This window comes from Ailuropoda melanoleuca, chromosome 3, assembly GCF_002007445.2.
Source record: "Ailuropoda melanoleuca isolate Jingjing chromosome 3, ASM200744v2, whole genome shotgun sequence".
NCBI classification, from domain to species: domain Eukaryota; kingdom Metazoa; phylum Chordata; class Mammalia; order Carnivora; family Ursidae; genus Ailuropoda; species Ailuropoda melanoleuca.
The window spans coordinates 18,730,664-18,746,546 of NC_048220.1; the positions used below are offsets into that span (position 1 = coordinate 18,730,664).

At 37.9% G+C, this 15,883-nt stretch overlaps 1 protein-coding gene across 1 annotated transcript in view; it reads left to right on the plus strand.

Moving 5' to 3' along the window:
- Positions 1-15,883, plus strand: part of SLC27A6 (solute carrier family 27 member 6) — a 67,206-nt gene that overhangs the window by 48,745 nt on the left and 2,578 nt on the right. The window contains exons 6-9 of the mRNA XM_002917661.4: positions 8,240-8,330; positions 11,539-11,737; positions 12,992-13,089; positions 14,463-14,593. Of these exons, the coding sequence (XP_002917707.1) occupies positions 8,240-8,330; positions 11,539-11,737; positions 12,992-13,089; positions 14,463-14,593 (519 nt within the window). The remainder of the gene's footprint in view (positions 1-8,239; positions 8,331-11,538; positions 11,738-12,991; positions 13,090-14,462; positions 14,594-15,883) is intronic.

Consider the following 15,883-nt stretch of genomic DNA (forward strand, 5'->3'; position numbering starts at 1 on the left):
TTAAAAGCTGCCCAAAAAACCACTTATCTAGGAATGAAAGACTTCCAGCTGATTTTCTCAATAGCAACCATGGAAGGCAAAAAATTGAACAATGTCTTGAACAGCTCTGGAAAAAATAACTGTCAAAATACAGCTTAGACTCAACAATATTTTTTAAAGAATAAAAGTGAAAGTGAAGAAAGTACTCTCTAAATTTAGATACCACAATGCGTGTAAATAAACAACTCCAGAATCATAGTAGGATATTACATTATAGCTCTTTCTGTATTTAATAGAACAAACAAAAGAAAACCTTCAACATTATAGAATATGCAATAAACAAATTACTTGAACTAATGGACACATATAGGGTACTACATCTAAAAACTGCAGAATAGCCATTCTGTTCAAGCACTTCTGAAACATTCACAAAGATTACAGGGCCACTTAGCAAATTCCAGCAAACTTCAGAGGCTTGAGTATAGATTATGTTCTCTGACAGCAGTTTAATTAACTCAGATATAATTTTTTTTAAATGACAGGTAGGTCACCTCCTATATATTGGGTTATAAAACATCTGTAAATTTCCGTGAGTCGACAAAAAATCATAATTGAAATTAAAAAATAATTAGAGGTGGGGTGCCTTAGTGGCGCCTCCAGTTGATTCTTGATTTCGGCTTTGGTCGTGATCTTGAGTTGTGGGACGGAGCCCCTGCTTAGGCTCCACGCTTAGTGGAAAGTCTGCTTCTGCTTGTCCCTGTCTCTCCCCTTCCGTTCCTCCCCCTGATCGTTCTCGTGCTCTCTCTCTTTCTCTGTCTCTCTAAAATGAGAAATAAAAAATTAAAAAAAATTGGAGCTCAATCAAAATCAAAATATTGTATTTCAAAACTTTTTTTGAACCTACCTAAGAATGGCTGAAAATTTGTGAGCCAAATACCCATTTCTGGGGATTAATTAAAAAGCAACTGAAGTAAATGCAAAGAAAATAAAAATAAGGAAGTAATCAAGAACATAAAATAAGAAATACAAAATAAATGTTTAAGTGAGAAGTGTCAGAAGAGAGAAACATGTAACTTTTAAAAAGTAAAGAAATAGATTCAAAGCTGGTATAAATTTCTCTTGATATTTGGAAACTTGAGAAGGTGCAAACTATTTTTATGATATACTCTTTGGGATTTTCAGGGTCTTATTGACATCTCAGAAATGCACCTACAGGGGCACCTGGGTGGCACAGTCTTTAATGGTCTGCCTTTGGCTCAGGGCATGATCCCGGTGTTCTGGGATGGAGCCCTGCATCAGGCTCCTCTGCTGGGAGCCTGCTTCTTCCTCTCCCACTCCCCCTGCTTGTGTTCCCTCTCTTGCTGGCTGTCTCTCTCTCTGTCAAATAAATAAATAAAATCTAAAAAAAAGAAAAAAAGCACCTACATTCTGAAAAGTAATTTTGGGAAAGTAAGTGCTGATATTACTGAGTTTTTCATTCCTTACGGTTAATTTTCTCAACTTGTTGCACTGGTTCCATTAAAAATTTGGTATTCACATTAAAGCTCTTTAGTGAAGCATAGTCATTCCCAGGTAATTATCCAACAGCAGCACAATGAAGAAGAATTGCATTCTGGCTTGACTTCATTATAATTTTATAATATCTTAAATTCCCTGTCAGACTGTAATACTGTCAATAAAGCAAGAAGTCCTGATTGTCTCCGACTTATTTGGAAAACTTCTGATTTTCAACTTTAGTTTTTTTTTTTTTCAGTTCGGAAATGAAAAAATTGTACCTGGTATCATATGTATTCTACTTTATCTTTTCTCATTCATGCATATATTACTGTTTTGTTACATAGCAGGTTATCAAAAAAATTTGGACCATTAACTGTTTCATAATCATGTGGGGAGAGTTGGTAAGTCTGTCTCTCAAAAAATTAAAACCTAATGGAAGCTTCCACTTACTGTCTCAGAGATAAAACAGAGATAGGATATTAATAAAGAAGGAGAAAGATGAGGCATCAGCACAGAGTTCCTGGTCCCAAATGTCATTGTGCTGCACTTACCATTTAAATGCATGCAGCCAAAGGGATACATGTGCCCTATAAGCCCCCAGAGCAAACACTATAAAAAATTTGGCGACTGCATTTGAGAGACAAACCCAAGTCACAGTTACAGACTGGCTTCTCCTTTTCTACACCCAGGGATAGTATAATTAGGAGGGGAACAAACATGAAATCCCTAGAGGAAATAAAACTTGAAAAAAAAAAAAAGGGAAAATAAGTCTTAATAAAAGGTAGCTGACAAAAAACACACATACACAGCAAAATACTGAGCCCTGTAAAATGACCGGGGAATGTTAGAATAACAATTTCCCATAGGTTCAAAAATTGCAGTAATATTTTCTTTAAAAATAAGAGCTCAGTGGGACACCTGGGTGGCTCAGTCAGTTAAACATCTGCCTTCGGCTCAGGTCATGATCCCAGGGTCCTGGCATCAAGTCCCGCATTGGGCTCCCTGCTCAGCGGGGAGCCTGCTTCTCCCTCTGCCTTCTGTCCCTCTGCTTGTGCTTTTGCTCTCTCTCCTTCTGTCTCTCTGATAAATAAATAGAATCTTTAAAAAAGAAATAAGAGCTCAAAAGAGAGGAAAGTGCAAGGGAAATATAAATCAACAAAAGGAGTTGGGAAGTAGACATATTCAGTTGAAAGGAAAAAAAGAAAAGGGAAGAATGAAAGTATTGCAGAGGGACACCACTTACAGGCTGTAAATGTTAGAGAGCAAGGTGGATGGGATTAAGGAGTCACACAAGCACAATAAAAAGAATAAGCAAATAAGAATATAAATAAAAGAGAAAGATTTTGAAAACATAGACAGTCATCTGAAATCTGTTAATTGGTGTTCGTGCAGAAAAAAAAAAAGCAAATCAAAAAGGAAAAAATGATTTGAAACCTAATAGAGGAAAACTTCCTTAAATTAAAGATTTCAATCTTGAGCAAAAGAACACACTGTGTTCTAGGGGGGAAAAATTAGTACAGAATGACCATCCGAAAAATAGATGCTGGCGAAATTACTGAACATAAATTAAAGAACTGTAAGGAGAAAACAAAGGTTGTACAAAGTATAGGGTGAAGATGGAATCATCTCAGGCACCTCTCAAAACAAGAACAAAACACTCAATGCTGGGGGAAAAAAAAGGAAGGAAGGTATTCACCTAAGAATTTTACTTCTGACTGATTTGTTCTCTGAGTATAAAGGCAACAAAGAGGTGTTCTCAAAATTTTAAGAACCCAGAGAGTATAATACCCATGTATTTATAGGAATGTCATACTTCTTTAAAAAAGTCAGTCAGTAGAAATGTCCAGGCAACCTGAAGAGAAAGCAGATTTTAGAAATGAAGGAATCGCCTTCAGTTAAAATGTTTGATTGAATCCATTTCAATACAGAAGATTGAACTGCTCCAAATTATGTTTATAGATGGGATGGAAATATCAATCTTGAAAAGGTAAAAATAATTATAGCACTAACTAAGATGGGAATTGGGTGGGAGGAGAGGAGGAAATATGAGTGCTAATTTTCTCATCTTTTATAGTAAGTCCATAAATACAGTGTAAATAAAAGGATTTAATAAAAAGCCTCCTTTACGTTTCTGTAAACTTTTTTATTATCTTAGAAGTAGGCATTTTTTATGGGCCAGGAAGTTTAGCCAGCTGTGCAGTCAGGCAATAATCCCCACGAGACCACCCTTACTTGTCACAGCACTCGCCAGTTTAGAAGTCCCAACAACCCACTTTGGGTTCACTAAGAACTCACAAAATTCACCAAAAGCTGTTATGCTCATGATTACTGTTTATTACATCTAAAGGATACAGATTAAAATCAGAGGGAGGGGGAAGCAATAGGGCAGAATCAGGTGGGCACCAAATGCAAGGCTTTTAGGGGTCCTTTCGTGTGGAGTCAGGATGGCATTGCTGTCCTGGAACTGACATGTGACGATGTGCATGCAGTATTGCTGGTGAGGGAAGCTCACCAGCCTTGACGTCCACGGTCTTCTTTGCAGCTCGATCATTTAAATCTACTTGGCTGCTTGTGCGGCTGACCTCCATCTCGAATTCCTCAAGAGGTCAAGCTGGGAGACCCAAAGTCCCCACCCTACATCACATATATTCCTGTGCCTCAGAGACAGTAAATCTAAATCATATTGTTACTATCTGAATGCCAAAAGCCCTTCGACTAACACATATACTTCTGTTGGCCATGACATTGCAGGGGCATAGAGGTTATCTCCCAGAAGCTCAGAGTGAAAACCAGACCTCTGGTTAAACTGGGGTTAAGGTTAAATTCTTGAGGCCTCAGGGACTGATTTCTCCTATGCTAAAGAAACACGTAATTTTTAAAAAAAGCAACACGTAATTTAACTATAGTTCAATTTTCTTTTGTTAAATTCAAGGAAATTTAAATTGCATTTCTTAAAATGGTGTGTTTTTATTTTTCATAGATTATTGTATTAATGAGTTTCCTACCTTTCTATCAATTTGAACACATTTGTGGTGACGCTCATCAAATGTCTACCTTTATTTATTTTTTTTTAAAGATTTTATTTATTTATTTGACAGAGATAGAAACAGCCAGCGAGAGAGGGAACACAAGCAGGGGGAGTGGGCGAGGAAGAAGCAGGTTCATAGCAGAGGAGCCTGACGTGGGGCTCGATCCCACAACGCTGGGATCACGCCCTGAGCCGAAGGCAGACGCTTAACCGCTGTGCCACCCAGGCGCCCCAAATATCTACCTTTATATAGTCTATTAGACGTTTTCAATAAGCCTGACGCTGTGAACACAGTGAACACAACAGACAAATTCCTGCTCAGGTGCAGCTTATATGCTATTGGGGAAGACAGAAAACAAAGATAAATAAATATAATATAAAATACATTACATACTCATAAGTGCTGAGGGAAAAAATTAAGCAGGAAAAGAAGAGTGTGTGTGTGTGTGTGTGTGTGTGTGTGTGTGTGTGTGTGTGTGTGTGGAGAGATTTGTGCAATTTTAGAGAGGCTAGCCAGAAAGCCCACATTAAGAAAGTGACCTTTAAGGAAAGACTTGAAGGAAATAAAGGAATGAGGCATGAAGCTATCTGATGTTTAAAGTAGAGTGAAGAGGGGCGCCTGCGTGGCTCAGTTGGTTAAGCGTCCAACCCTTGTTTTTGGCTCAGGTCATGATCTCAGGGTTGTGGGATTGAGCCCTGCATCCTGCATCGGGCTCTGCGCTCAGCAGGGAGTCCGCTTGAGATTCTCTTTCCTCCTCCCTCTAAAATAAACAAATACCTTTAAAAAAAAAAAAGTGGAATGAATAGCCACTACAAAGGCCCGCAGGTGGTTACATGCCTGCCGTGTTCGAGGGACAGCAAGGAGACCACAGTAGTCATAGCGAGGTGAGCAAAGATTTTGAACAGAAGACTGAGGGTTTCTATTTCAGCTTTGATGTGATCACTGTATCTCAGTTGAGAATGTATTATACCATGTTAATGCCAGTTTACTTTTGGTTGAATTTGGGGAAATTATAAATTGTCTTCATATTTTTCTATTCTGCTTGTTTTTTTAGCACAATTAACTCTGAGAACCATTCAGAACTATGCTGTTGCATAACAATGCATTCTAAGACTAAGTATTCATAATAACTTAACTATGTGTAATATTAGATACATTATAATATATATTTATGTACATGAATAGATACATGTATGTATTGTGGATATACACACATAATAGATATCATGTATATATAACAGATTTGTGATTTATGTGTGTGTGCTTGTGTTTTTTTACGGGCTTCTGTTAAAGAAAACAGAGAAACTAACCTTTCCCTATGGTGTCAGAGAAATGAGCCTCTATTGTGGGGGCAATGTAGTGCAATGCTGAGGGGAAAACCGTGAACTGCAATCACTGTACCCAGGCCTGTAGTCTAAGCTCTGCCCCTCCTTAAGTTTTCAACTTTGACAAGTCGCCTTTCTCTGAATTCAGTCTCCGCACGTATTCACAGAGGGAATGAGTTTTGTGTTCTCCTTCTAACTTCAACATTTACAAATGTGCATATGCAAAAGGATACAGGTGTGTGTGGGAACTCCGACGGCAGTGTGCACAGCCATATCGGCGTGTAGTGCACAGCGCTGGGGACCCATTTAGCCCATCCGTTAAGGCTGGGAACCCTGCAGCTCTGCTCCGGACACAGACAGAGATACCCATACCTGTGCCTGTGCACATACATTTAGGGGATATTAAAGTGGGGATCTGTTTTTTTTTTTTATCTGTGTGATGATAACAGAGCTATTTTTTGTAATCTCATGGGATCGCTTGAAGGCAAGAAAAAAATAGAAATCCCTCTAGCTGAAATTAATACTCAGACCCAGACTAGCTCTGGAAGATGCAGTGATATATTTAAATTCCACTTGTATCATACAATTACTCAATTTGTGACCTGTGAGCTGCTGTGTGTGATAACAGGCACACTGAACAGTGTATGGGTGTAGAACGAATCTCACCCATGAATGCAATTGACAAATTAATATAAAAGAAATAACACTAAAGCTGATATCATCAGTTACTGAGCAAATTTTTTAAAATACAAAACATGTCACAACAGGAGATGGGTAATGAACAAGGTTCTCTTCTTGTTTGACCAAATGATAAACACGGTCCTGGAATTTCTGGTATCTTTCTTTTTACCAGTCATTAGGCAAGTGGCCAGAAAGCTGTTATCCCAATTACAGACAAAGGTCAACAAGACACAACCTTGCATTTTAATAAAGAATCTTTATGCCTAGAATCACAATATATTTTGCTTTGCTACCTCTCTCATTGGCGCACATCTTAAGATGGGGCGATATTAATTGCTGCCTCATAGGGTGTGCTGGTAATTAAATTAATACCGCTCTTAAGCCTGTAGCAGTGTCTGGCAGACAGTAAGTGCTCAATCAGCATCAGCGGCTGGCATTTATATTTTAATTCAGATAATGAATTGTGATTCTAATTACATGCTGATTTTGCAGAGATTAAAAACCAGGGATGTTTGTGTCTAGTCTTTGAAGATAAATCATAGTGCATGTATCTCACTAATTTTATTCATCTTTTCCCACTTCTTTGTTCTGTATTTATTCACTTTGTTCCTCCTTCTCTTTGTCTCTCTTCTATGTGTCCTTATTAATTTTCTGTATTTCAGAGGACTATTTTCTAGTTCACCTTAATAAGATAGCTTGTCTGATTGATCCGCAAAACCTCAGTTTTTTTATATATAAAATGGAGGGTTTGAGTTGAACCAATCTGCAATTTTTCCTGCCAGAGTCACATCTTTGTGGATGGGGGACTGTGCATGACATGGTAACGTGGACATTACAGGAGCCGGAGAGCTGGAAATATTTGGGGACGAGGAGAGAGATGTCCAACTAGCTTGTTTCCCAATCTGATGAGCATGTTCTAATAAATATTGCCATCGTGCAGCACACGAGTACACAGAAATACTGAGTATTAGTTTAGGGACATTAAGGTGAAAGGCCTAGGGAAAAGTTCAAGGTCAAGTAGGCATGTGAACCCTTTTCAAGGGATTGTAAATTAAAAATAAACAACAAAATCCTTGCCCTCATGTAGATGAAATTTTAGTTCTATTGAAACTTTCATTTCAAGGGATTTTTTTAAAATTTTATTTATTTATTTCAGAGAGAGAGAGAGAGACAGAGAGAGCATGAGCAAAGGGACAGAGGGAGAAGAGAGAGAATCCCAAGCAGACTCCATGCTCAGCATGGAGCCCGGTGTGGGGCTGGATCTCAAGACCCTGAGATCAAGACCCCTGAGATCATGACCTGAGCCCAAACCAAAAGTCAGATGCTTAAGCAAGTGAGCCACCCAGGTGCCCCCCCAAGGGATGTTTTTGAATGACTACAAAAAGAAGAAAGCAAGATGAGTTCCTCTTAGCTAGAGTTAGTGGAGTGTGTAATTGAGGAGAGGGATGTTTGATTATCACTCATTCAAGAATAAAATTAATGTTTTCCTAAGGTAGTGTACAACATAAAATGAAATGAAAGTAAATTCGACTATACAAATGCTGGTTACTAATGCCTTCAGTTTTGATGTTCAAATATATATTTAATTTCTTATCAGTAAAGTTTACTTGTTTTCATAAATCTACATTCTAATTCATTTCAATTGCCTGAACATAAACTCTACCACCAGTAGGTGTCACTGTACAAATAAATATTTTGTTGTTGTTTTGTTTAATTTTGTTTTTGCAGCTTCTTTTCGTTTTTGACTTGATAAAGTATGATTTTCAGAAAGATGAACCCACTAGAAATGAACAGGGCTGGTGTATTCATGTGAAAAAAGGTAAGATTCTTGTGTTTGACCATGTCTCTTCAGGCAAAAGTTTCTGAATTTCTATTTAATTAGTACTGAATTTAGAAAAGAAAGAATGACTATTACTGATATGTGATGAGATTTATTTGGAATTTCAATGCAGGTAGAATAGTTTCATAATTATATGTTAGGGATCCCAAGTGGGTCACTCGGATGGTAAATTACTGAAGTTTGAAATGAATTACTACTGGGCTCCTGCTTTTCCTAATCCACTCCTCTAGCTGTAACAGTGGCACTAATGTTCTCCATCACCAAGATATAATATAAGCAAGAATGCCCTAGTTATCATTCTAGATACAGTGGAGAGTCCGGCAGGCTTGCATTTATATCTGGGCTCTCACCCTTAGAAACCGTACAACTTTGGGCAGGCCACTCGAGCTGAGTCTCATTTCCTTCATACGTAGAGATAACAATATTTATTTCATGGGTTTCTTGTTGACCATTAAATGAGATGATGACATATGCAGAGCCCTATGGAGAGCCTGGCATGTGGCTTGCTACCTACCCCCTTCTCTTCTCCCCTCACTCCCCTCCTCCGTCAAGGTAGAGTTTCTGATAATTTTTGTTTAGATCATTAACTTGCTGCTGCATATGACCAGTCTAGAAATTTCAGTGTAGATATGTGCATTTGGAATTGTTTAGAGATTCAGTCTGAATAAATCAGGCCAAAATTACTTTTTGCTGCCTTCAGAATATGCTTAGACTACATTTCAAAGATGAATTCATTTAAATCTTTACTTCAAATGTGGAGCTAAAGGTTGCAAACCTGGTTTGTTTGTGTGTTCTGGTAGCTGGAAGCTTGGAAAGAATATAAGCCTTATCTATTAAAAAACAAATTACCCTGTCCTCTAAATTTCAAACCTAAGAGCACTTATCAATTATCTTCCTCAAATTCAAGTCTATAAGCTGTGTCCAAGAGAAAAGCCATTTCTAAAAAGATTGTAAAGAGCTTTATTTATACACACTTTTCTAGTGTATTTTATTTTATTTTGTTTATTTATTTTAAGATTTTGGTTTTTTTAAGTAATCTCTGCACCCAACATGGGGCTCGAACTCACAACCCCAAGATCAAGAGCTGCTTGGCCTACTGACTGAGCCAGCCACACACCGCTAGCGTGTTTTATTTATTGCATTTAGGGTAGTATCCGACATTGGAACTTGAGTCTCAGAACTGCTTGTACAAACTCAGGACTTCTTAAAAAGCAGATTGTCGCAGGGAACCTGGGTGGCTCAGCTGGTTAAGCGGCCGACTTGATTTTGGCTCCAGTCATGATCTCAGGATCCTGAGATTGAGCCTCATGTGGGGCTCCTCACTCAGCAGGGAGTCTGCTTGAGGATTCGCTCTCTGCCTCTCCCTCTAATCCTCCCCTGACTTGTGCACTCACTTTCTCTCTCTCTCTCTCAAATAAATAAATAAATCTACAAATCTTTTTTTTTTAAAGCAGATTGTCTCCAAATATTTGCTTTAGTGTTTTGTGACTCATTACAAATTACTCAATGTTTTTTTTCTATTAATGATATTGTGTCTTGCATCCATTTGCCTAGAACGGATCGATAAAGAATACTATGATCTTTTTAAGCATTTGCAATAATTAATGTGTCAGGGAAGAAACTGTCAACCTGCGTCTTAAAGAAGAAAAACAAAAAACGTAAATTTTAAGGGAAACATGAGAGGCTTGGAAATGTCTGCAATAGAGGGAGTGTAGACTGAAGGAATGTGTTGGAGGACAGGCTTTGGAGTCAGATGAACTTGGTTTCTAAAAACCCATCTTGGGGGCACCTGGGTGGCTCACTCAGTTAAGTCTGAGTCTTGATCTCGGCGTGGAACCTGAGCCTTTAAAACAACAGCAACAAAATCCATCTCCCACATTTGGCAGCTGTGTGACCTTGGGCAAATTGCTATCCCTTTCTTGGTTTCTTTACCTGTAAAATGAAGATAATATGAGGGTCCATGTTAGAGGTTTGTGCTGAGGGTCAGATGGGCTACATAAATGAAGAACTCAGAATAATGACTGGTCCCCAGAAAGTCCTCAGGAAGTGTACCAATGACAACGATGGTGATGAAGGTGTCAGTGATGACAGTGACAATCAGGGGCCTCTGCGGTAGCCCAGCAGACTGGGCTTGGCCAGTGGCATATGTGCCTTTGGAAGCCAGGATGTCCAGGAGGAGTGGGAGCAATGAACGTTGAATAATGTTAAAATGACATAAATTGGTTTACAATGTGCTGGAACGAACCCCATCTCATTGATCGCTTGGACGTTGCTTCTCTTCACAGGGAACAAAGCAAGGCAACAATGGCCTTGGGACATTTTGGGGCATGATTGCTCCTCCCCTTTGTCTTCCATCCTTCTCTTAGAAGTGGATTTTTACCGTGCAGCTTGCTGGGAAAAATCCTGATTAATTTGAGTAAATCTGATTGAAATTTTTTTCAGCTAATGTGTCTACATATAAGGAATACTAAAAACTTTCATGCCTCATCTCTTGCCCGTTGAGGATTTCCACACAACATCCCACAGGAATAAAATATTTTCTTAAGTTTCTAGTAATTTCTAGATCAGAGATAGTATTGAAGAGAAACTTGGTTGCAAAATCATAGACTTGAATTTGAATTCTAGGTCCATTCCTTTCAAACTGTTGGTCTTCAGTAACTTACTTCACCCTTCTGGGCCCTGGCTCCTTCCCTGTGAAATAAGGATTTTAATGATCATTTTCGAAGGATTGCTGTGAAGAATAAATAGGATGACAGTTGCAAGGGGCTCATGGGACTTGTTATATAGTAAACTCCCAATAAATATTGCTACTATTATTATCTTATTAAGATTATTATTATGGTTATTTATATAGTTGTCATTATTATCAGTGTTAAAATCTATGTAATGTGAAGGAAGAGCAGCCTTTGGTCTATCCCCCAGGATAGGATGTAAAACCCATTTAATATGCCTTTGTTTGCATTTGCTTTCCTTCTTGTTAGTTTTTCCAAAGTGACTTGTGTTTGTGGAAGTCTGTGAAAGGGTGTGCTGGCTGCAGGCCCCCAGAGTAAATATCAAATAGAGTAAAAACAAGTTCAGGGGAAGATAAGCAACACTGCTTGTCTTGGTCAGATATAATCTAAGTACGTGCATAGTATGGGTGATAATAGTTTTAATCAAATCACTGAAAGATGCCTTTCTCTCCCAGGAGAACCTGGGCTCCTCATTTCTCGAGTGAATGAGAAGAATCCCTTTTTTGGTTACGCTGGGAGTAAGAAGCACACAGAAAAGAAATTGCTTTATGACGTTTTTAAGAAGGGAGATGTTTACTTTAACACAGGAGACTTACTGGTGCAAGATCGGGACAATTTCCTTTATTTTTGGGACCGTATTGGTGACACTTTCAGGTATGAAACAACATCGGTCGTCCTTTTTCTTCTGTGATTGTGAACTATGCTCCAGGCAAAGCTCTGTGGAACATTATAGACCACACGGTCTTACCTCCAGGGCAGATGGAGCGCTTTTATTGCAGTAATGTTTCCCCATTTAAAAATTCATTGGCCATCTGCTTCTAGATTGAAACCTAAGTTACAAGTCGATGTCAATTTTTATCATTATTTAAATGAATCACTTTGGTCCAAATCAACGAGCTTCTTTTTTTAGACTATAAAATAAGTAGACAGATGTGATATCTAAATGGCAGAGTTGAAACAGAAACCAATTTGGTCAAGTCTGGTCTAATTTTTGACTGAATGATAAAAACAATGAAACAGCAAAATTTTCCTTTTTTGCATTTTCCTTCTTAATTCCTTAAGATTATTTTAGGCTTATGCAATGATTTTGCTTTACTACTCGATGACTATGGAAAAGTGAAGGACATACAGAAGACATTCAAAAAATGTTTGAATGAATAAATGAATCATACTTCCTCACCTTTTTTTTTTTTTAAAAAGATTTTATTTATTTATTCAACAGAGATAGAGGCAGCCAGCGAGAGAGGGAACACAAGCAGGGGGAGTGGGAGAGGAAGAAGCAGGCTCACAGCAGAGGAGCCCTGATGTGGGGCTCGATCCCATAACGCCGGGATCATACCCTGAGCCGAAGGCAGACGCTTAACCGCTGTGCCACCCAGGCGCCCCCTCTCACCTTCTTTTACCAACTTATGTGCTTGCTTTGTATAAAATTATTTTAATTGAAGTAACATATTCAATACATAATTCATATGCATTAAAGGAGCCAAAGGAGTTGACCCCTCAATATTAAAGAAGGTCACTACACTGAGAGACAACTATAGCTTTCCTTTCATTTTTTTTCTAACTCTACCATTAGAGATAGGCAATGTTTTGTACTTAACTGTTATTACAGTTCAAAATAAAGAGGAAGTTATCATTACTTTCTTTTTATGACATATTGTAGAAAAACACCTTAGAGTAACCAATTTATACCAATGAAACATAAAGTAATTTTAATTTAAACAATGATTCTGATTGTGTTGACTTCTCAACAAAGTGCTTGCTTAGAAATGCCTTTCATTTCAAAAACTGCCGTTGTGTTCAGTTACTTGGTGCTTGCTCAGAATCAAGTGCAAGGCCCTAAAACTAAAACCGGGTACCTACTTCTTCAAATATAGGTGCAGTGACTGGAAGTTGTTTTTCCTTTAGGTGGAAAGGAGAAAATGTTGCCACCACAGAGGTTGCTGACATTATTGGAATGTTGGATTTCATACAGGAGACAAACGTCTACGGGGTGACGGTGCCAGGTATGAATATATTTCAGGTTTGGGAAGAATTCTCAGCATAGAATGTGTCACTTTTCTTTACTTCGCAACGATCTTACTAATTCAACATTACATTTTTTATATATTAAAGTAAATATCTTAGTCTTGGCTTGGCAAGTAATGCCCTAGACCAGCCTAACAAATGCCATGGTCGCATCAGGCACCAACTTAATTTTAATGGATGTGTGTATTTTTAAGTAAAGCTTGGACATTCTGGTCAGTGACTCACTGCTTGAAAATAGTTCCAGCTTTTCAATAGTCTATTATTTGTTCCCTTTATGACTAGAGTTTATGCATGCCACCAAACAGGAATCTGTGCTAGTTTAAATGTTTAATACCACTGACTTGTGGTTACGGTGAATCTTTTTTTTTTTAACATTTTATTTATTTGAGAGAGTGTGTTCATGTGCGCGTGCACAAGAGAGCACAAGTGTGGGGGGGAGGGGCAGAGGGAGAAGCAAGCTCCCTGCTGAGCACGATGAGGAGCTCAATCCCAGGACCCTGGGATCATGATCTGAGCTGAAGGCAGGCACTTAACCACCTGAGCCACCCAGCAGTCCCTGGTTAAGTTGAATCTTTTTTCAAAAATAATTTTAAAACCTGTTTGCCTTCACTTATCTTTGTAATTATGCATATGAGGATTGTCTCATGGTGGTGAAAATGGCAAAGAAAAGTTACCAAATTGAAATTATAGGTTAGCTGTTCTCCTTTGCTGTTGTTTTGTTTTGTTTTGTTCTGGTAAATGACAATATTTTCCAAGTGATGTTTGAAGGTTCTGGGGAAACATGGGGTGAGAGTGTTTAAATGGGGAGCAGAGGAAGGTGATGTTTACTGTAATAGGCAGAACTTGGGTGCTGTCTATTCCGATTCCCTGGAAAAATCCTTAGGTGTCATGATAAGGACTGAGTGATCTGTGGAATTCAATAAAGAAATGCCAGTCTGGTTTTTAAATTTAAAAACAATGTTGGCTTTTATTTTTTGCATTGACTCTTAACATGGATATTTGTCTGGAATATATTCACCATTAAAGAAATGTTTCCTCTTAATATTTTATGTTAATGCTGGTAGGATGCAAACTAGGAGTGAGTCATGGTGTTTTCTATTCCATCTATTTCATTCGTGTAGTGTCGTCAATTAAGAATAGACTCTACACTTTCCTGTTCCTAACTTATTTCTGGGAAGTCGATCATCTGCTCGGCTGGGGGAGGACTCACTCCTTTATGCTGCTGTTGCATTGTTGCTGCTGTGATAGAATTAATGTCTCCATTTGCAACAATTAGTATGTAATTAACAGGATCATTTTAAAAATCACCTAGTACTTGTAAAATTAATGCTATTTCAAACTTTCTTTTCAGATTATGAAGGAAAAGCAGGAATGGCTTCTATTATTTTAAAACCAAATAAGTCTTTGGACTTGGAGAAAGTTTATGAACAAGTTCTAACATTTCTACCTGCTTATGCCTGCCCACGATTTTTAAGAATTCAGGTAATTCTACTGTTTGAATTTTAAGAATTCAAGTAATTTTACTTAACTGAAGATGCGACTTAACTTCAAGACCAGAAATCCAAGAGATGGTTTAATTACAAAATAATATTTTATCTTTTAGATAATATGTGTATTTTATTTATATTAGAAAATCTCAAGAAAAACAAAAGCATGGGGATGCTAATTTATACCATATTTGAAGCCTAATTACAGAAGGGAGCCTGGTGAAATGCAAGGATGTCTTTGTCTTTGTCCTAATTATAGAATTGCTTTCTTCCTCTTCGCTCAAGACCTCAGAGATGGTGCAAACCAAAAGTACATTTTACACACGCCTTGTGAAGACATTTGGTGCCCTGTGCCTAAAATTTTGTTCCATCAAGCTGACATCAAGGTGTCTGCAGGATGTGTGCAGAAGCTAAAGGCAATTGGCTTTAAGCAATTCTGCTTTTAATTTTTAACCTTGTTCTGTCCAGCCTCCTTCTGGGTCTTTATACTTTTAGGGAATTCTGAATTTACTTGTTTTGAGCAGTAGGCACTCTGTTACTAGTTTACTAGAATAAAACACAGTAAAAAAAAAGTTTGCTCAGCTACTAGATGAATTTGCTTGCTCATTTATTCAGCCATTCATGTACTGTGTACCCAAAGCTAGTACTTATCATCTCTTAACATCCAATCACATAAAATTTTTCTGGATACATTCATCATCTCACTATAAGATCCCTAGCGGAGCAATCGATGGCATCATATTCATCTTTAAAGCATTTGCGGAGCAATCTTCATGGCCCTGTCATGGCTTGGCCAATGGGACACCTCATCTGAACTGTCAAAAATACATATTTCATTTACATATTTTTAAAATTTTCATTTACATATTTTTTATTTTAAGCACTTTTGTACACATTGCCTCAGATTATTTTCACAACAATCCTCTGAAATACTAAAGGTGCAGAAGTATGAAGCAGAATTAATACATTTTCAATTGAAATTTTTATTTAAAGAGAGATCCTTTGTGTAGCCATTACGCGATTTCCTCCAGTGGTGACATTTTTCAAAACTATTATAACCAGGACATTGACGTTGATATGATCTACCCATCTTATTAAATTTCCTGCTTTACTTTGTGTGTGCGTGTTGTGTGTGTGTTTGTGTGTATGAAGGTCTATACACTTTTATCACCTGTGTTGCTTCATTCACCAATGAGCGAAGTCAAGATATGAACAATTCTAACACCACAAGAATTTCTCATGTTTCCCTCTTATAACCACACCCAGTTCCCTCTTATCCTTCCCC